Source organism: Canis lupus, chromosome 14 (assembly GCF_011100685.1).
Source record: "Canis lupus familiaris isolate Mischka breed German Shepherd chromosome 14, alternate assembly UU_Cfam_GSD_1.0, whole genome shotgun sequence".
Classification (NCBI taxonomy): domain Eukaryota; kingdom Metazoa; phylum Chordata; class Mammalia; order Carnivora; family Canidae; genus Canis; species Canis lupus.
In genome coordinates this window covers 37,072,181-37,093,805 of record NC_049235.1, presented here as the reverse complement: position 1 = coordinate 37,093,805, position 21,625 = coordinate 37,072,181, and the positions used below count along the sequence as shown (strand labels likewise).

Genomic DNA, 21,625 nt, shown 5'->3' with positions numbered 1-21,625 from the left:
AACTGCAGTATAAAAATAGGTAACTATTCCATTCCACAAATAGGTATTAACCTTATTTGAAATGAGGGGAAAAATTTAAAGCGCATTCTCAGAGAAACCTTACTATAAATTTCAAGCTTAAATCAGTAAACAAAATAAATGCCTGAAAGAAACCACGTGGGATAAATGTTTATTTAGAAGAAATTGCTTAAAGGTTAGTCAGGAATTAGAAAAAAAAATTTAGTGTTTCTTAATGGTTTACTGTGTTCTTGGGGCCAGAAAACATTCTCAAGGAATTGTCTTTTAATTTTGCAACTAAATTGTTGAGTAAGTGGTTTGCTATAAGTTGATAAAAACTTTTTTTACTTTTAAAGAAAAACTTCACAGTTCTTGGAGGCTAAGGACAGTTGAATTTGGTTTATACTGATGAGACCATAAGGTACATTTGCAGTTGATACTATAAAAGAACTTAGTTACTGTTTTAACAGTTTCTCTTTAGTAGAACAACGTGCACAGTATAATAATAATAATGCAGCTGCTGGAAAGATGGTAGAAACAGTTTCAAATTGCACATTTTCTAACAGTGTTAATTTCAGGTCAGTTAGGTTACTCTTTAACTTAAGACTCCGGATAGAAAATCAATTCTCTTATTTATTTTGCCAGTCTGCCTTGAGAATAGTCTGTTCTGATTTGCTCATAATAGCTGCAAAATGGAATTCTTTGAAAAGGAACATCTTAGAGATAAAAGTTGACTTGGGGCCTTATCTCATGATGATGTGTTGATATATGTGTGAAAAAATATATGCTGCTTTCTCCTCCAGCTTCAGGAATCAGGCGGCTGTGGCTTTGAATACTTTGCTGAGCTACTTCTTTGTTAGCCATAGGAAGTAAGTTTAAAGTCAGAGATCTGGGAATAGGCAGGAAAGAGAAGCCCACTATGTGCTCTTTATGGTACCCTTCCCTTGCTTTTGTAGTCTCAAAACTCCAGTTAATTTTTTTGGATCGTTTCCATCACAATTACTTTGTGATTTTAAAACTATTTCTGCCCTTGTGAATAACTTGGGAAATTGAAAATCTGTAATTTTTTTTCTCCCCCTCCTGATAGGTGCTGGATAGTTTACTAGTCCAGTATGGAGTGGTGGAAAGCTGTGAGCAAGGTACATGTCTTCTCAATTGCTTTCAAATTTGTGAAAGGAAGGAAATAGAAAGAAAACTAACTTTTTTTTTCTCTTCACTTTTCTCTTCCTCTAGTGAACACTGACTCGGAAACTGCAGTCGTAAATGTAACCTATTCCAGTAAGGACCAAGCTAGACAGTAAGCAGTTTGGAACTTTTAATCTATCTATAATAACTAGGTTAAGTATAGTGCTTATATTTTGGGCTGTTGGGTAGCAGAAATAAGTTTTATTTTGCAAAGTTGGACCCTGCCATTCTTTTTAAGTTGGAATGTCTAATAAGAATCAGCATTGGTAAAGATTTACTACATTTTCAATATGTCTTTAATGCCAATAATAGAGTGATGCAGTGTGAAGCTGAATTAACATCCTATTTGCAAAAAGCTCTGGGCCTGGGTATCCTTGCCAAATTACATAAAGACCCCCCCCCCCTTTATTGGTATGATGCATACAGTATTGTTATTTTATGTAAAGCTGGTAAGTTGATCAAGTGTTGAACTAACAGTAGTGTTGAATACTAAGTTGTCTTGGTCCCTGATTTTTCTAATGATTACCATTATACTTTAGGAGTGTGCAGACATTGGATTAATGTAATTTACTTTGAGATTTGAAAAATATATTCCAATGCAGTTGACAGGCAAAACTTCATAGATCAAATAATCTTGCCTAGGAAAAGAGAATTCTGTAGGCTTGGGACTGATATAATGAACTCACTGAGCACTAGACAAGATGAGGATGCCACAAATACTGCTTTGACAGAGCAACTTGGAACACAAACATGTCGGAATGGCCCACAAGGTGCTTATAGCAAAATGCTGAGTGTCACTAGACTGTGGGAGTCTTAACCACCTCTAGATACTGTATGGGCAGGAACAGACTGCCTGTCCTCTCTGGGTGAAAAGGTGAAAGGAAAGACCATGCTGACTGACCCTGAGCCCTAAAGGGGAAAGATGAAACCAGCTGCAAGGGTGGGAACACACCTAGGTTACTGAAGGCAGCACCTACTCAAGGAGGGGACTGACTATGAGATGAAAGATAGGGCTGGGAAGGAGATGGAAATTTGCATAACACAAATGGAACTTACTTTTAAAATCGGTAATACTAGTAACATGTACAAATTTTTAAAGGTACAAAGATGTATACAGTGCAAACCTTCCTCTCAGTATTGTCCCCAATTTTGTTCCCTTCCTTGGAGATAACTACATAGAAGACAATGTGTGTATATTTCCTCCTCTGTGTGTGCACGATCCCCTAACATTTGAGTGTTTCGTACATGTAAATATATTTCTTATAATTACATATAATTTGTATGGATATAGAATGACTGACTTAGTCCCAAATTGGATATTAAGGGTCTAGCAGTTATGAAAAATGCTGTGGTGAATCCCTTTTTGCATGTCATTTTGCATGTTTGTAAACATAGCTATTTGTTAAATTCCTGGAATTAGATTTGCTAAGTCTAGATGGATATACTTTCTTTTTTGTTGTTGGATATTGGCAAGTTATTCTTCATAGAGCTTGAAATTCTTCAAGTTCCCATTAGCACTGTGAGAGTCTGTTTCTCTTTATTCTCCCTAACATGGAGATAGGATAAAGATGTTACCCTTAACATGAGGTTTCATCAGACTTTGCTGATTTTAGTGGGTAAAAAGTCATAACTAATTATATGTTAATTTCATTTTTCTCAAGTGAGATTTCATGAGATTCACTTTTAATGTTAGTAGGAGACTTTGAATATACTTAAAAGCACACTATTTTTCCTTCCTGTCTGTATCCTTCTTTCATTTGAAAATATTTAAGTTTATATGAGGTGTCTGGATATTATAGAAATTGTGGTATAAATTGTAAAACTGGCTTTAAAAAAAAACCCAACTTTTTCTTCAACTGTGTAAGGGGAAAACAGGAAAGTTTTGGGACATCAAAGCGAGGGCAGTAAGAACACAGAGGGCTCCATTTTGTCTTCTATATTTCAGTCTTTACAAAGCTCTGTCATTAATAATTGGTGGTCAGTTAGTTATCTCTTAGATGGAAAATAAGAGATAACATGTTAAACCCAAGGGTATTCGAAGATAGAGGCCTGTTTTGGGTGTCTATTTGGAAACTTACATGAGGCTAGGGAAAGGGGGAAATAATAGTTAGTTTATAAGGAGACATAACTTACATAGCACTGAAGAGACATAGAAGGGACTTCAGTGGGGACAGGCTGGCATTTAACACTCCTTTCCCTCTTAAAAAAATAATCCAACTGGTTAAGAAGAGTACAAGCACAGGAAGTACAGACTGGCTAGTCAAGATAGAATTACTGTGTACATTAATCCTAACAGGACAGTAATGCGAATGTAGAGACATTTTAGTCTAAAGGTACTTCGTAGTGGTTTTTAGAAATTGGCAGGGTCCTGTTGATCCTAAGGAGAAAGGGAAAAAGACTGTTAGGAATTTGTAATTTAATAAATTAGGTAATGTAAACAAGTGCATTGGGCATTTCAGTAAGGGAAATAGTTATATCTCTTATTCTAATAGTTAATCAGTATTTATTTGTTTTTTTAATTTATGATTTTATTTATGATTTTATCTATTCATTCATGTGAGACACACAGAGAGAGGCAGAGACATAGGCAGAGAAGCAGGCTCCTCGCAGGAAGCCCACTGCGGCACTTGAACCCAGGACTCCAAGATCATGCCCTGAGCCAAAGGCAGATGCTCAACCACTGAGCCACCCAGGTGCCCCTTGTCAGTTAACATTTATTGATTACCAGCACTTAACCAAAAGATGCCAGTGAATAAAGGCAAGGTCCCTGTCCTCAAGGATGTGCCTTTCTGTGGTGAAAGAACATAGTGGAGGGAGGATCACCTGATTTTAATTCTTGCCCAAGTTGAATTTCCTTATAAGCCAATTGGGTTTCTCCCTCTCAAGAATTCCTGAGATCAAAGAGAATTAGAAAATAATGGTGTATTCAGAGAAAGTTACTAGATTTTAAAAATGGAAAAAGACAATTTTATGAAAGTGTTATGAAAATTGTCCATTAAAGTTCTCTACTAAGTTTTAAAAAATGTGGAGTGCATTCTTCTGTGAGAATTTATTTTATTTGAGAGGCATTGGATGTGATGGAGAAAGCATGGACTCGAGTCAGACTGCTCAGACTGTAACCTTGACTTCTCTGATGTTCAGGTTTCTGAACTGCAAAATGACGGTTGGCAAAAAAACCAAATATATTCATGCATATATACACATACTTAAGAGAAAATGGTCTTATCACATGGCTTGGCATATAGGCACCCAGTAAAGAGGACCTCACATTCACCCCTCTGATTCTAGGTTGCTTCTAGAGCAGCTTGAAGTGGTTTGAGCTGGAGTTGGTCCCTCTAGGACTTGCTCCACTGAACCCTGGGTGCCTGTTCTCTGGGCTCCTATATGACTATCTACTGCCTACACTAGGCTGATGTGATTTCTTCGTACTCTTTCCTTGGCAGCCATCCAAAGCTCACACCTTCAGGTAATGAGAGTTGAGTTGATAATCTTATTTGGCTTCTTTGTTACTGTAGAGTACATGTAACTGGGAGGTGCTTGCGTAGGTGTGAGTAGAGTGTGGAAGCTATACTCCAGAATCCTATTGCAAGGAATGGACTCTGCGCCACCAGTTTTCTCACTGTGACTCTGGCTGGGTTAATCTTAGTTTGCCTCTGTCTTGTAAATGGGAATAATTACAGTTCTTAGCTCATGAGACCATTAGGAGAAACTAACATAGTGCCTCCAAAACACTTGTGATAATATAATACCTAAAAGGTAGTAAAAGCTCTAAAGTTAGCAGCTATTATACATTTTCCCAACATTTTTTATTGCTGTTGATAATACCCTATAAATGTATAGTATACTTCATTTCAGATAATGGCTTAGCCACCCATACTCAGGAATTGGAGTCCTAGTTTAAAAACCTGTGTGACTGCCTCTTTGTTATTCAAAGCTCTATGAATGCCACTTTTAAGAGGATTCTTCAGTAAGGCTGTGTCTCTAAGAATTTAAAATGGAAATTCCTGCCACCTTCTGGCTAAGAAAAATCAAAGGTTAATAATACATACATTGCTATGAAATACATGTATTTGTTGCAATCTCAAGTCTTGAATTACTAATTTGTTGAAGTAATAAAGTGGGTAACAATGATGAAAACTTTAAGAAAATCATTAAAAACAGAAGTATGTATTTTAGTATTTCTTGTGTCTCAGAGCAAGAGAGGGTTGGGTCTCTGGATCCCCTGTTTCCTCTGTCCTCTGGGGACTTTTAGATAATGCAGTCAAGGATAAGACATTACTCACCGGAAGGTTTGTAATGTGTGACAGAAATAACCCTTCAGAATTTGTAGGCATTTGGTTCTTATACTTCCTTTTCTTTAGGGTTCTTATTTCTGATGTTTTTGTTAGGGAATAGGAATACAGTCTATTTATAGTTTGAAGTTAGCATTCAGATGCTTTTACATCCATCTGGAGAAGTTGAAACAATGTGGCTGATGGCTAAGGGGGAGGAAATTTACCCTTAACCTTTGAAAATTATGTAAATAGAAGATTTATTGTGGAAAAAGAATGACTGATAAAGCAGTAAGACACTATAATCTCTTGCCATTTTGCCATTCAGAGATAAATAACACTGTGAAATTTGCCATCAAGTTTAGTAGACATTGCCCCATGTCCTAACTTACAAAGTGACAAAGATAATTTTGTAGATTCTGCAGATTGTCTTGCCAATAACTGTATTTATACTGTTTGTAATCTCTGTATAGTATTTTTATCCCTACCACAGTCTCTGTATCCAGCTGTCTACTTAACATCTAGGTTGTTGGAGATTTCTTTTTTTCCTTAGAACCAGTTTAGTAATAAATTCCTTTGTAGGTAAATATTTGGGCTTTGTCCATAATTATTGCTTTACGTTGTATCCCTGCAGTGGTATTACCAGATGTTTACTAATTACTGAATTTGTGTGTCTCAGCCTGTTGCTACAAGGAGAAAACAGGATGGTTTGATTTTTCAATAATGGCTAAACCTCATTTTGTTCAGAACTATGTGGTATACAGTAGTGAGGTCTGGAGTTTTAAAATGTAAAGGAACCATTAACTTTTTAGTCTTGTCAGGAAGGAGACTAATGCCAGACAAGAAAACAATCTTTCCAAGGTTACTTGGGTACTTACTTTCAAGTTGGATTAGAATTCTGGTCCCTGGTCCACCTGCTTTTTTTTATTCCTCAGAACTGTATTTATTCTTGGTTAAGTTTAACTTCTCTGGGGCTCAATTCTTCTTTATCTCCCTCTTTCTCATCCTTGAGTTAAACTACTAATTCTCTATCTCAAGGCCCTTTCAGCTCTACACTGTGACCCACTCTGATAAACTTTTTATCAACACAATTAAGTGCTACCAGCTAGCAAAACTACTTAAAACCTTCTGATTAACTCTTAAAATCGCATTAGAGCAGATTCTTGAAATGATGGGAAACAGGATCCTGTGTGATGCGCTTGCTTGATAAACATCCTTGAGTTCTGTTGAACGGAAACACATGTGTTTGGAGTAATTATAATAATTGTTTATCATATATCTTGCATATACAGCAGGTTTGGTGAAAATACTATAATGTTGGCCTCATGAACTCAGGAGACCATCGGATGACATTGCTGAATTTTAAACTTTGGGCATGAAAAGGCTAAAAGCAATTGACCTAAAATTTAAAAACTTAAAATCTTTAATCACGAGGAAGCTGTTGCATGCAGTTAGGTTGCTCCTGTACTTTTACAGCCATATCCAAGTGGTTTGAGGAGTCCAGAACTCTTAGTTGGCAATTAGTGGGATACACAGAATATGTGCTGAATGCTCTCTGACAGGAGCAGTCTGTTTGGCGTGGTTGGGGCCCAGGCTATGCACTGGGTACCAGAGCACCATGCTGTCTAACCTTCTGAATGAGAGAATCTTTTCTTTTCCCTTTAAAAAAATTTTTTTTTTTTTTTTAAAGCAAAACAAAGTTTGGAAGTGAGTTTATGCTAAGTTGAGAGAGCGGCTTCTTGGGGACATGTGTGATTTTATTTAGATAGCCACAGAATACTTAGAGGCGGCTGGTGATTTACTTGTGTATCTCTGTTTATCCCCATGGAGAAGGAGGTCTTTGTCTGTATGATCCTCTCTCTAAAGAAAGAAGTTTTTACTTTTCTTTTTTTTATAATGTTACTTATTTCTAACAAATTTTACTTTGTTTCTTCTGAAGCTGGCAGTACTTAGTTGTATAGTGGGAAAGGGTATTAAAGCAAACTGTATTGCCTTTATGCTCATAGATATAGTTAATACCTTCATTATTGCATTCAGCTTTCCTTGTGTGTTTTTTTTTTTTTTTTAAGATTTATTTGAGAGAGTGTGCACACATGTGTGCATGAGTTAGGGGGGAGGGAGGGATGGAGGGGGAGAGAGAGGGAAAGAAGCAGACTATCCACTGAGCACGGAGCTGGACACAGGATGTGTGAGACTCATGACCTGAGCCAAAATCAAGAGTTGGATATTTAACTGACTGAGCCACCCAGCTATCCTTTCCTTAACGCTTTTGAAAGAATCTTCAGTGATCTGTGTCACCATGGCCTTTTGAAAAAGTTGAAAGTTGCTTTGAATATCTAATTCATTGAAACTTGTGCAGTTCCAGCTTTCTAGAAGTATACCTCATCAATGTTAATAAAATTTCTCAGCTATTGTCATTCGTTAGAAATAAGCAAAATATTTTATGGCCCTTAATCCACATTTTCCTTAAGAAAAAAGAGGAGAGGGAGAAAGAAAGGAATAATATGTTCATTTAGGGTTCTGTTATCAGAGTATTGGTAAAAGAAATTATGCTGTGTGTGCTGCTATCACCCTGTGAAACTTACGAAATAATGCCCTCAGATATAGAAATCACCAAGAAATATCCCATGATATATTGTATTGGGGAGGGGGGGGAAGCAAGACACAAAACAATATTAAGATCTCAATGATGCTTTTATTTTTTTAGGAATCTTAAAGCAATTTTTAATTAAAAAATGATCAAAATATTGATGATTTAGAAGCCATACACTGTTCTTTCCTGTATTTGTGTTCAAGTATGTATGTGTGTATTTGTAGGTATAATTTATAATTTTTCTTATTTACCAGTTTTATTGAGAGAGAATTGACAAAGCACTGTGTAAGTTTAAGGTGTACACCATGACTTGACTTACATATTTGATGACATTACTAGGGTAAACCAATTAATATCTGTCATCGCATAGATACAAAAAGGAGAAACAATTTTTCTCCTGATGAGAATTTTCAGAACCTACTCTCTTAACTTTCAAATAAACCAAACAGCAGAGTTAACTGTTATTATGTTGTTCATTATATCCATAGTATTTACCTTATAACTGAAAATTTGTACCTCTTAGAACTTTCTTTTAAATTTGAGTATGAAACAAAAAAATAAATAAATAAATTTGAGTATGGTTAACACACAATGTTAAATTAGGTTCAATTATGCTTTTAAAGAGGGTACTGAACACATGCATGTGTAAATGTATGGAAAGTACTGGTTCATTTGCAGACATTATCATAGTTAACAATGATTCTGGGAAGGGTCTTGGAGGGTTAATGATGCGGACAAAGAAATTTCTCATTACTTTTATATTTGTTTGATTGGGATGTCTTCCTGTGCTCTACACACTGTAGGACAGTGATGCAGCAGGAGATTCAGTAAAAAGAGCAGAATTAGGGGTCTTGAGAACATGGTGCCCTGTCTGCTTACCTGGGCTTGTCTTCCAATTCTGCGCTTGTGGTGCTCTATGTTGTGTTAGACCTACCTCTTTTTTCCCCTTTGCATTCAAGTCAGAAACTGAACCTGCAAATTAGGAAAACAATACGTGAACCACAGATGACCACTTGGAGGAACTAGAGAGAAACTACATCATGCCTTTCTTTCTTTCTTTTTTTTTTTTTTTTTAAAAAAAAAAACTCTCCCTGCTTGGGCTGAACTCAGTGCCCATTAGAACAGAATCTGAGCAAAGACTTTGTGTAACCCTAGGGGAAAAAATGTGGGACTTTTATTGGTTTTTAATTTTCTTGTGTACTGGGGAGTGTATATTTTTAGGAGTGTTTGTATGCTTTTGAAATCTTGGATGTATCTTCTCTATCAATCTTTTGTTGAGTTATCGACTTATAAAATGCATAAGTAAGGTAGAACACAATGTAGATGAATCTTATAAACAAAAGTAAAAGATGCTAGGCATGATACATAATGTGTACTCATATATACTTATTTATATAGAATTTTGAAACAGGCAAAATAAATTTATGGTGTTAGAAGCCTAGGAGAAGGGTCATTACTGAATAGAGGTCCTGGTGGACCTCTGGGGCATTGGTATATCCTAGATCTGGATATGCATGTTCGCCTTAAGAAAATTTATTGAGATGTATGCTAAAGATTGGGTACTTTTCCATAATAAGGTTTAAAAATCAAGAAAAAGGTGGAGCTCCTCTCAAAATATAGAGAGATAGGTGGGTAAATGGATGCATGGAAGGATGGATAGATAAAATAGAAAATAGCTTCGTTTGCTTTTTTTTGGTTCACCAGCACCTCTGCCTCTCTGCCCCAGATCAGATCATAAACTCCACAAGGCCAGGGACTGTTATTTTCTCGGGGCCTTGCTCATAATAGGTGCTGAGAATTTATTGACTGATTATCCTGAGTATTAATTTCTTTGAATCTCCCGAGTGGTTGAGGGATATTTGGCCTTAAATTCTTAAGATGTTTTCATATTTGGGGCAGCCCTGGTGGCTTAGCGGTTTAGCGCTGCCTTCAGCCCAGGGTGTGATCCTGGAGACCCGGGATTGAGTCCCATGTCGGGCTCCCTGCATGGAGCCTGCTTCTCTCTCTCTCTCTCTCTCTCTCTCTCTAATAAGTAAATAATCTTAAAAATGTTTTAATATTTGTATTTTTTAGGAGGGTGAAGTGAGGGAGGTACATATTTGTATTATCTTTTCCATTCTGATTAGGAAAACCAGACAAGACAGACTGCCGACTCCTTGCTGTTTGAGTACTCATAAGCTGTTATTAATCTCATGGGTAGTAACATTTTGTCGAACGCTTTTGATTAAGCTTTTTTTCTTCTTTTCATCGGTAGGTGGTAAATATATTCTCTTTGGAATCTTTTGGTCTTTTCTTCCCCATGGGTGTGGGTGTTAGGTGTTGGATTACATGTGTTATGGTTTTGCTACTTGTTCAGTGGTTTTATTCAGAAGTTTTATAGCTAGTAATCTTGAGTGGAAGAGATGGGTATTCCTTTGCCAAAAGGTTTATAGAGCTGGATTTCTCTTCCCATACTCTGCTCCAGAGCATTAGACAAACTGAATGGATTCCAGTTGGAGAGCTTCACGTTGAAAGTGGCCTACATCCCTGATGAAATGGCTGCTCAGCAGAACCCCTCACAGCAGCCCCGAGGTCGCCGTGGGTTTGGGCAGAGGGGCTCATCGAGGCAAGGGTCTCCAGGATCAGTCTCCAAGCAGAAACCATGTGACTTGCCTCTACGCCTACTGGTCCCCACCCAGTTTGTTGGAGCCATTATAGGAAAAGAAGGTGCCACCATTCGGAACATTACCAAACAGACACAGTCTAAGTGAGTATCACTGAGGCCGCAGTGGCTATTAATGTTTTCCTCTTTGAATCTTAATAACAAAGTAAGTTGTACAAGTACGTACTTCTGAGTGTCCTTCTGAGTGTGACTATGATCCCTCCTTGCACATTACTTGGGAATCCGGAAGAAACCTTGTGATTTGATACCTTAGCGTTCATTTTATATAAATCTCAGGCTAAACCGTAATCTCAAAGAGAACTTCAAATTTGCACACATGAATGGAAAACAAATGATCCCTAATCTGCTTGTGATGGGGGCGGCACTGATGAACAAAAGGGCCACTTCTTGGTTCTTTCCTGCTCCCCTATCCACACCCCCATCTCCAGTGATACCCGCCTTCAGTGTTGTTGGGAGTAATTTTCTGGGTCCAGTACAGAGATGGTCTTTCATTCTTGCTTTACTTGAGTAAAAAAAATCATTCAACACAGGTCCAAATTTATCCCATGATTAAGCCACGTAGTTAGATTGACTTTTTCTTTAGGCTGTTGTTCAGTAGTTTTACTATGCAAATTTTAAGGGATTAGAAAATTCTCCATTAAATATTGGAGCTAGCTTTGAGGACTAGAAAGCAGGAGTTACTTGTTTTTATTTATGACAGTAGCCCCAGTGCCAAGCGGATTGTCTGGCATGTAGAAGGCTCTCATATTTGTCAGATGAATGAAATGACTGGGTGTAAATTAGGTTTAATGCCCTTAAAATATATCTAAGATACTGTTATCAATTTAAAAGCTTCAGTGAGTTATATATTAGTTATTTTGCTTTGTTAACCATCCTGTTAGACTGTGTGGAGAGTTTGACCCAAAGATGCTTAGCACTGAACTGTGCTCACCCTTAGTTCTGTAAAGTACACTAAGGCACATATCTGGGACAGCAACTGCCACGTTTCCCCAAGAAGAGTGAGTGCACTGGGTAGAAGTGGCCGTGTCACTTTCTACAGAATGGTATGGAAATGGCCTTAGGCCAGCTACAGAGATGATAGTAGTTTATTTTGCTTTTTAAATTTAGTAAGGAAAATGATTTCATCTTACGTGGTCCAAGGAATTACGCAGTCTTCTTCTGAAAGTACAGCTATGGTGCTGTATCTTGCTTTTGTATGTTTGTTCCAGTAGGCTTAAGAGGATATCCATATTTATCGTAGGCACCATGCCTGTGTTGAACTAGCTGACTCATTTCTCATGCAGAACCAAAATGAACTGTGTGTAGTGGTGTTGCATGCCTGCTCTTTGTGCAGAGCAATGTCTGATCCTGCCTTCGCCTACCTTCCTCTGCTTTGAAGCAGGAGATATTGAATACTGATTACCTTTGTGATAAATCAGTGGTCTTTGGCTTCAGAATGTAGGGAGTGGGGAAGCCAGTTGAACCATAGTTTAGATCAGTTTTAATCTTAAATTTGCCTGGTTTTAGTATTAAAATTCAAGGGCTCCTTGCTTTTCTTAAAGATCCACTGTTACCTGCAGAAACTAATTATTAAATGGTTTCCCTTCCTTGTCGCATGGCAGATTAGAGTTTTCCTTTTAAAGCTACTCATTTCCTTGTCAGAGGAAAGGGCTTCTATGATTTAAATTGAACTGTTTGTTTTATTTAAGGCAGGAAGATGGAGGATGGAGAGGGAAGGGAAGCAATTTTTGTTATATCCGATGATTCATTTACAGAGTTCTGCCAGTGGATTTAATTAACTCTTGCTGTTGAAACTAGTCATTATTAGATCCTCTGTTTCTGGAATGGTCTCAGAGGGCTACTCTGAGCTGTAAAGCAGTATTCCTTCTCTCAGAGGATCAGAGTTTTGTAATCCCTTAACACGGAGAATGGGTGGAAATAAACCAGGAGGAGGGAGATTAACATGTTACCTACTAGAAGATAAGGAATACTTACAGTGATGGAGGATTGAAACAGTGGTTGGAAAGATGGTTCCTGAGGTTGGGACTATTGCCTAAGGCGCTTTTTAATTATTTCTAAGTGGACTTTATTGTTTCATTTTTAAATTGCCTTTTTCTTTTTTTCTAAGGGTTTGGAGATATTTTTAAATTGAAGTATAATTCAGTGTATAGTTACCTTACAGTGTTAAATTATTTTCAGGTATACAATATAATGATTCAACAATTGCCTACATACTCAGTACTTACCATGATAAGTATACTCTTAATCCCTTTTATTTTACCCATCTCCCAACTACTCATTGCCCTCATTTTTAGTTATACATTTTAGTTATACATTTTAATTCTGAGATAAATCTTCAGTTTTCAAACATTTAAGACCATGAAGTCCATGTATTGATTTTATTGGTGTGATGAAGTGGTCTTTTTTTTTTTTAATTTTTTTTTTAATTTTTTATTTATTTATGATAGTCACAGAGAGAGAGAGAGAGAGAGAGAGAGGCAGAGACACAGGCAGAGGGAGAAGCAGGCTCCATGCACCAGGAGCCCGATGTGGGATTCGATCCCGGGTCTCCAGGATCGCGCCCTGGGCCAAAGGCAGGCGCCAAACCACTGCGCCACCCAGGGATCCCTTTAAACCAAGTATATTTTATTTTTACTTATTTGGTGGGGAGGGGCTGAGGGAGAGGGCAAAAGAGAATCCCAAGCAAACTCCCCTGCTGAGTGTGGAGCAAAATGCAGAGTTTGATCTCAACACCCTGAGATTGTGACCTGAGCTGAAATCAGGAGTCAGATGCAGAACTGACTAAGCCATCCAGGCACCCCTGAAATGGTCATTCTTAATGGCCCAGAGTTCTGTAGCTTTTCTAGTGTTCCAGTGGCTAGAGGAACTTGCAAATACTTGATTTTCCCCAGACACACTTTTTCAGATAGTTGATTTTCTTTCTTGTACTTTTTATTTTATTTTATTTTTAAATTTTTATTTATTCATGATAGTCACACACACACAGAGAGAGAGAGAGAGAGAGGCAGAGACACAGGCAGAGGGAGAAGCAGGCTCCATGCACCGGGAGCCCAACGTGGGATTCAATCCCGGGTCTCCAGGATCGCGCCCTGGGCCAAAGGCAGGAGCCAAACCCCTGCGCCACCCAGGGATCCCTCTTTCTTGTAGTTTTTAAAGAACAGAAGACTTATTTTGTATTTAATTCAAAATATACAGGCACCCAAATTTTTTAAAAGCAGGGGAGGGTTATCTTTTATCTTAGACCTAGGGGTAGCTATTGTTAAGTTTGGAATGTAACTTTATAGGACTTGTTCCTTGTATCTACTAACATGTGTAGCTTTAAAAGAAATCCTATCATGATATGTATTGTGTGGCTTTTCACATAAGATGAAGGACTTCTTACTATGTTGGTACCTGTAACTTTACAACATGTTTTTACACTGCTATATGACATATTACTTAACCATCTCTTCCTGATGGGCATTTTATTTATTTATTTTTATTTTTTATTTTTTTTCTGATGGGCATTTTAAAGAGAATTCCAAATTTCTTTCTGTATAAGTAGTGCTACAGTGAACATTGTTAGGCTGGTGATTTTCAACCAGTGGTGAAATTGTCTCCTAGCAGACAATTGGTAATGTCTGGAGACAGTTTTGGTTGTCATAACCGGATGAGGGGAATGCTATTAGCATATATTGGGTAGAGGCCAGGGATACTGCTGAGCATCTTACAATGCACAGGACAGTTCTCCCAATGAAGAATTAATCTGCCCCAAAATGTCAGTAATGCCGAGGGTGAGGAATACCACTCTAGGCCCACATATGAGACTACATCCATAGGAGATATTATAAAAAGTAGACTTCTTGGGTCAAAAGATAAGCATTTTTGCTTTGACAGATCATGCCAACAAAATGTGAGTGTACCCACTTACCCATTCTCTTAGCAGTACTTAATTTTATCTAAACTATTTGAACGTCTGGAACACAATGGCATCTTGTTTCGATTGACACGTATATAATTACTAGTGAAGCAAACATCATTTTGTGTTTATTAGTAATTTGTTTTTCTTTGAAGTAGAATTGCCATCTCCTGGGCTTCCATTGCTATCTGTCTTTTTTTGCGGACTGCCCTCTCTCAAGGAGGCAAAATGTGGAAAGAGCCTTGTAAGAGAGAACAGATGAGTGAAGTCTCATATGATGGATAGTGGATATTCTGTGTGGCATAATGAGTTCAGCCTGGTTTGTGGGATTCCAGCGGTGGCCCTGTTGGTGTGTGTTTCCAGCTCCTGTTTGCTTTAGAGCTGAAGAATGCCTTTTGTCTGAATCAAGGCTCTCTGACATGAGATGTTAGTTCTTTGACACCAAAATGGAAAATTAGGCACATACAGTTTGGCAGAATGAAAAGATGTGCCTACTTGAGGAAAGGTGAATGGGGGCTGGGGAATATTCCTGGAATTCAGATTGTCTTTAAGGCATCAAAGTTGACAGCTTATCAAGAGTTTATACCCCTGAGGGAAGTGAGTCATACTCTTTGCCCAGAAGTCCTATGACTTTCAAGTTGGTACTTACAGACTCTGTTAATTGTGAATACACGCTTATGCCTCTCCTTTTCTTCTTTCCTTGCACTCACCATAAGAATTGATGTCCATCGTAAAGAGAATGCAGGTGCTGCTGAGAAGTCAATTACTATACTCTCTACCCCTGAAGGTACCTCTGCGGCTTGTAAGTCTATTCTGGAGATTATGCATAAGGAAGCTCAAGATATAAAATTGTGAGTAAAGAGGATTAACCTGTGAAGAGGTTGATGTTTGTGCTGTTTTATTTTGGCATTCTAGGACACGGTTCTTAGGAATTGACAACAAACACAGGGAAATGCTATCCTGAAGAGCTACTGTAGTTGGCACTATTGATTTGATTGTAAAGCATAAATCTTTTAAGTATTTCATTTTCAATCATGTTTGGATATGAGGTGACTGGTATGAATGGGGAAAGTCTAGCTGTAGAAGAAGGCACTTTTAGGGGATAAGAAGCCCACCTCAGGACCGGGAAGTATCCTTGGGATTTACCCAGAATGTGCCTTAAATCCTGACTTCTTTACTCTGAACCTATTGGAGCTCTGTTTTGTCATCTGCCCAGCCCTGCTTTGTAGCAGCAGGGAGTATAGAGGTGGAGAAATCCCTAATCCTGTGCTAAGGCAAACTGGAGATTTATTTGGGTGTTCCAGGTTGAAACTCTAAATGCCTATTCCACAGGAACTTTGAGCTGAATTTGGGTTCTATGCCACTTGAGCTTAGAGCACAGGGCTACCCTAAAAGAGGAGTCCAGAAGAAGGTACTGGAGTTAGGCTGGGGACCTAATCACCAGCACTTAGTTTGTAGGGATCTTTAACATGTATTAAATATATCCTAGTTATATGGTGATATATGTTGCTATGTTTTAAGATAATAGCTATTTTTTCAAAATAGAGAAAAAAATTTAAAAAGCTCACCATCCAGATAATACAAGTGATATTTTAAAACAGTGATAGGTATCACTTGGAAAATCAAAAAGGTACACAATGAAAAGTGAAAGCCCCCCTTCCAGCTCTTACACTGTTCTAAAGAGTAATCACTGTTGAGTTTGTGTTTCCTTCTATAGGTTGTGCATATATCTCTAGGTGTGCATTTTAAAGTTTATAGCAAAATCACACTGTTTTTGTATTTATACATTGTGTTCTGGTATTGGGGATTTAGGGATACGGATTTGAGTAAGAAGTTTTCTTAATGATCCTAATCCTTGGAAGATAGTCCAGAGATGCATAAAAGAAAATGGTTTTAAAAATTGACTTCAAATACTTGTTAGTGTTTTTTTGTGTGTGTTTGTTTTGCCCCTTCTATTCATGCATGCTAGAATGTAGGTCAGCAGACTTTAAACTCTACCTAGCATTATGCTTTCTATAAGGTAGGTAGGAAATAAATGTTTAATGAATGGATATTGTCTTTTTACCTAGGAGAAGGTTTACTTACCCGAATTTTATGACCTTTTTTCTTTATTTACAGCACAGAAGAGATTCCCTTGAAGATATTAGCCCATAATAACTTTGTAGGCCGTCTTATTGGTAAGGAAGGAAGAAACCTTAAAAAAATTGAGCAAGACACTGACACTAAAATCACAATTTCTCCGTAAGTGCTGCCTTGCTTTCTTTGAGTTAGAAAATTTTGAAGTACTGTTTTTAAGTTGTAGGTTATATATTAGGCAGAGCTTCTCCCATCTTAAAGGTATTTGAGCTAGCCTATACCATCATACTTAAATTTTGTCTCTCAAACTTAATCAACTACTGTTACTATTTAACTCATATTGAAAGCATTATCTGTTCCTACTAAGGAGGCGGAAAGCACTAAGTAAGTACTTTACATTCATATTTTTAGCTGAGGTCTGAGGTTTTCAGATATATACTCCCAAAGTTTAAATATATAACCTAGTTTATCATCCATTGTCATATAACAAGTTATCCCAACATTTAACAGCTTGTAGACAATCAATAGTAAACATGGATTGCTCTTCTAATTTCTTTGGGTTAGGAATTGAGGAGCAACTTAACTGGGTGGTTCTGGCTTGGGGCCTCTTGGTGTTGCTGACAAAACAGTGCTGGCTGTTGGTGTGAGGCCTTAGCACATTGGCCTCCAAACAGGGCTGCTTGGGTGTTTTTAAGAATTGATAGTTGTCTTCCGCCAGAGTGGATTATCCGAGAAAGCACAAGAAGGAAGTGGCAGTGTCTTTATAACACAGCCTCCGAAATCACACACTGTCATTTTTCTAATATAATTTACACAAGTCAGCTCTGCTCAGTGTGGGAGGGGCTATGCTTACTGGAGAGTTGGTCATCTTGGAAGCTGGCTGCCACACCGTGGGTCCCTGAATGCTCTGAAATTACATGGAAAAGTTTCTCTTTAAAAAAAAAAAAAAAGGGATCCCTGGGTGGCGCAGCGGTTTGGCGCCTGCCTTTGGCCCAGGGCGCGATCCTGGAGACCCGGGATCGAATCCCACGTCGGGCTCCCAGTGCATGGAGCCTGCTTCTCCCTCTGCCTGTGTCTCTGCTTCTCTCTCTCTCTCTCTCTCTCTCTCTCTCTCTGTGTGTGTGACTATAATAAATAAATTTAAAAAAAATAAAAAATAAAAAATAAAAAAAATAAAAAGACGGACAGCCCTGGTGGCTCAGCAGTTTAGCACCGCCTGCAGCCCAGGGTGTGATCCTGGAGACCCGGGATGGAGTCCCACATCAGGCTTCCTGCATGGAGCCTGCTTCTCCCTCTGCCTGTGTCTCTGCCTCTGTCTCTCTCTCTCTCTCTGTCTCTCTGTCTCTCTGTGTATCTCATGAATAAATAAAATCTTTAGGAAAAAAATTAGAGAAAAATTTCTCTTTTTGAGAGTAACTATTATTAGTTGACATGAGAGTACCCAAAAAAGCTGAGTGAAAAGAGATTGATAAACTCAGGAAGAATGGAAAGAAAAGAGAGGCAGCATGTTTATGGATCAAGGAGTTTTCAAAGAAGAGGGAGTGTTAGGAAGTCAGAAAGTCCTGCTTGCTGTAAAGAAAAAAAACTCAGAGAGTGGTAAATATAATAAATGATCCTACCCTGTCTTGAATTTTACACCCAGAAAAGGGAGGGTTTTAAGAGAAAAAAAGTCTTAAAAGCTATTTTAAACAGCTATTTTAAAAACCTGTCCTATAAAATGCTTAGTAGAGGAGAGATAGGTTGAGACCAGAGATGAAAAATACACTTTTTAAGGCTATGACATAATCTTCATTGTGTAGATATTTACCTTTTTAACAAATTAGAGAAAAGTTAAAGGATACTAACCCATTCATCTGGCTCATGTTTAGCTTAAGACATTCTGCTAAGTATTAAAAATGAGAGTTTTAACTTTACAATTATGAAGGAGTGCGATACCAATTTTCAGAGTCCTTTCAATCTACATATTTAGTTTTGTTTTCCATGACTAAGTCTCCCATTACTTCCTCTCAAGGTTTTTGACTGGCTCAGGCTCAGGCAGCCTCAGATGTCATCTGAGTGGATTTTGAAGCTTCAGTAGGACCTAGGTCAAGCAGGGAGTTTCTGAATATTGCTAATGCCTTCTAACTTTATAGAGGTCTAAATGGTCAAGGGATCACTTTTTAATTTAGTCAAGATGGATTGATTTATGTTATTTTCTCTATTTTTTATATAAACTCTAAAATTATTGGCAAAAAGTAAGTTTGGACACATTAATTCTGGTTTGCCTTTTGGGAATATTTCCATGCTCATTTCTTGCTTGGTGACCCAGAAAATGCAATTGCACGAGAATGCCACTTATGTTTAGAATTGGTCAGTGCAGACTAGGAGCATCTATATTAATGGTTATGTGTGTCTGGTTCTTGGTTTCCACTAAAACTGTACATCCCTCTAATCATGTTATGTTTCACTGTTAAATTGTGAAAAAGGTTCACCATAACACCATATACAAGAAGTATACTGTATTCCAAACATGAACTTCATTCAACTATGCACACCTAGTAATTTTTATTGAGAAGGGGTGGGGGGACTATTTTCTTCTGCAGCTTTACAGTTCTTGGATTCATGTCTTTTGGGGCTTACTCATTTTTCATCATGTCTGACCACCCACTTTTACATATTGCCAGCCACCACACTTGGGTTTTAATTGCCATCTGTGGCTGAAATGTTATTAACTGTCTTCCTCCTATAATTTCCATTCTTTTTTCTTTCTCCTCTTTTTCATTCTGCAGATTGCAGGAATTGACGCTGTATAATCCAGAGCGCACCATTACAGTTAAAGGCAACGTTGAAACATGTGCCAAAGCTGAGGAAGAGATAATGAAGAAAATCAGGGAGTCTTATGAAAATGATATTGCTTCTATGAACGTTAGTTTTAACATGGAAGACATGCCTTTATTTTTTGATGAACAGTTAAAAGATGTTTTCAGTTGCATTAATATTGATGTCTTTAAATGGTGCCAGCATTAGATAGAGTTTCGAGTTGATTTTTAGCACCATAGTGAGTGCGCCCTAGGGTAGTTGGGAAGAGGGCTTGGCTCTCTGTGATTGTAGCATATTAGCCTTTTAGCCTTAGTTCCCTTATCTGTTATTGAAGGCTAATACCTACCTAAAAAGGTTGATACCTTCCTGTATTAACTTGAAGATTAGTATAGTAAGAATGTGGGCTTAAGAAGTGGGTATGTAAACTAGGTTTGAATCCCAGCTCAATCACTTACTAGTTGCACTTCTATTCACTTGGACCACTTATTTAGTCTCCAAGCATGGGTTTCCTCATCTGTAAAATGGGGCTACTGTGCCTACAATACGACTGAGATTATAATAGATACTATGCATATAAAAGCAACTGTTAAGAATTCAAATTTAAAACTTGGTTAGTCATAAACTTTGGAGACAAAAGAATTAAAAATGACAATCTAGCACAATGAAGGCAATTAAAGTGAATGGCTGGCATTTCTTGATGGACGGACTGGTACAGAAAATGTAATATTTCAAAAGTCCATTTTGAATTTTCAAGTAAATGAGGAAAAAAAAAAACACTCCTCATTTGGGCCCTACACCTAAAAGAAGGTAAATATGGACATAATAGAATACCTTTTGTGAGAAGAACCTAGAAGAAAGCGGATTGTTCTAGCCCACATCATTGGCTTCTGGCACATCATCATCACTGCTCATTCAAAGTTTCAGAGTCCCTGCAAGTACATCCAGCCCCATACACCTTTTAAAGAGATTCTCATGTATGCTCACATCTCAACCCTGTCATCTCCGATACCTCACTTCCTCAACCTCTATAAAATTCAACCAAAACAAAATCCCCTTTCTGGCTCCTGGATCTACTCCAAAGATAGCTTCAGTTGCCATAGTTACATGGGATGGGACCTGATTTTCAAAGATCTTGACTTTGTTTCAGGCCTTTAGACTCACGGCCGCCAAATTCTATCCAAAAAGTAAAGATCTCTTAATAGCTCGTTCTACATATCTGGTTTGCTTTTCAATGCACAAATCTTGTTTGCTTACTTCTTCAACTAAGATTGAAGCAAGATTTTCAGTCTGTATTTACTGTGTGACCGTAGCATACAGAGTACATATTTGTTTAAGCACTGTGTGAGCTGATCATTAAGGAAAGGAAGGGTGTGTTTCCTGCTTTGAGAAAGCTAGTGTAGCTTTGCATCAAGGAGGGGGGCAAGTGAGCACGCAGATTTTAAAATATCAAGAAATATAAACGGATATATACTCAGGTGTAATTACTTGGAACATCCGCTTTGTTCTAAAATTTGAGTCATAAGATGATTTTTTCTTTACTATAGAAGAGGTCACAATCTGAATATTGTCACATAAATACACTTGATTTTTTAAATTGTAAAATGAGGGACCTTTTTTACTATTGCAGCTTCAAGCACATTTAATTCCTGGATTAAATCTGAATGCCTTGGGTCTGTTCCCACCCACTTCAGGGATGCCACCTCCCACCTCAGGGCCCCCTTCAGCTATGACTCCTCCTTACCCACAGTTTGAGGTAAGATAATGAACCTTGGCTTTCTGTGTGGTTGAGTGGGATGCAGTCAGAGGGACACAGTCAGACTTTGTTGCTCTCAAGCAGTGTAATGTTAAATGCTAATTGGGACATATCTAATGTAAAACCTGGTCCCCACATGATTTCTTAGTTGAGAGCCAGCATCTGCTTACCAGTTCCTGTCAGTAGAACCTTGTTACCTACCCCTCTGTAGAGTGGACATATGAATTATCCTTTTGAACTTTGGGGGTAATAGAGTTGTCAGCATTGGTTTTTAAATATCAAAAAAATTTGAGACTCTGGGTTGGGGAAAGAAGTTATTTCCAAAAGTTGAAGGAAAGGACTTTTTTTTTTTTTTTTTTTTTTTCAAAGATTTTATTTATTTATTCATGAT

At 37.8% G+C, this 21,625-nt stretch overlaps 1 protein-coding gene across 1 annotated transcript in view; it reads left to right on the top strand.

Annotated features, from left to right (window-relative positions):
* Positions 1-21,625, top strand: part of IGF2BP3 (insulin like growth factor 2 mRNA binding protein 3) — a 151,644-nt gene that overhangs the window by 105,848 nt on the left and 24,171 nt on the right. Inside the window, exons 4-10 of the mRNA XM_038557101.1 lie at positions 1,085-1,136; positions 1,231-1,294; positions 10,511-10,792; positions 15,323-15,457; positions 16,725-16,847; positions 19,451-19,586; positions 21,109-21,234. Coding sequence (XP_038413029.1) covers positions 1,085-1,136; positions 1,231-1,294; positions 10,511-10,792; positions 15,323-15,457; positions 16,725-16,847; positions 19,451-19,586; positions 21,109-21,234 — 918 coding nt within the window. The remainder of the gene's footprint in view (positions 1-1,084; positions 1,137-1,230; positions 1,295-10,510; positions 10,793-15,322; positions 15,458-16,724; positions 16,848-19,450; positions 19,587-21,108; positions 21,235-21,625) is intronic.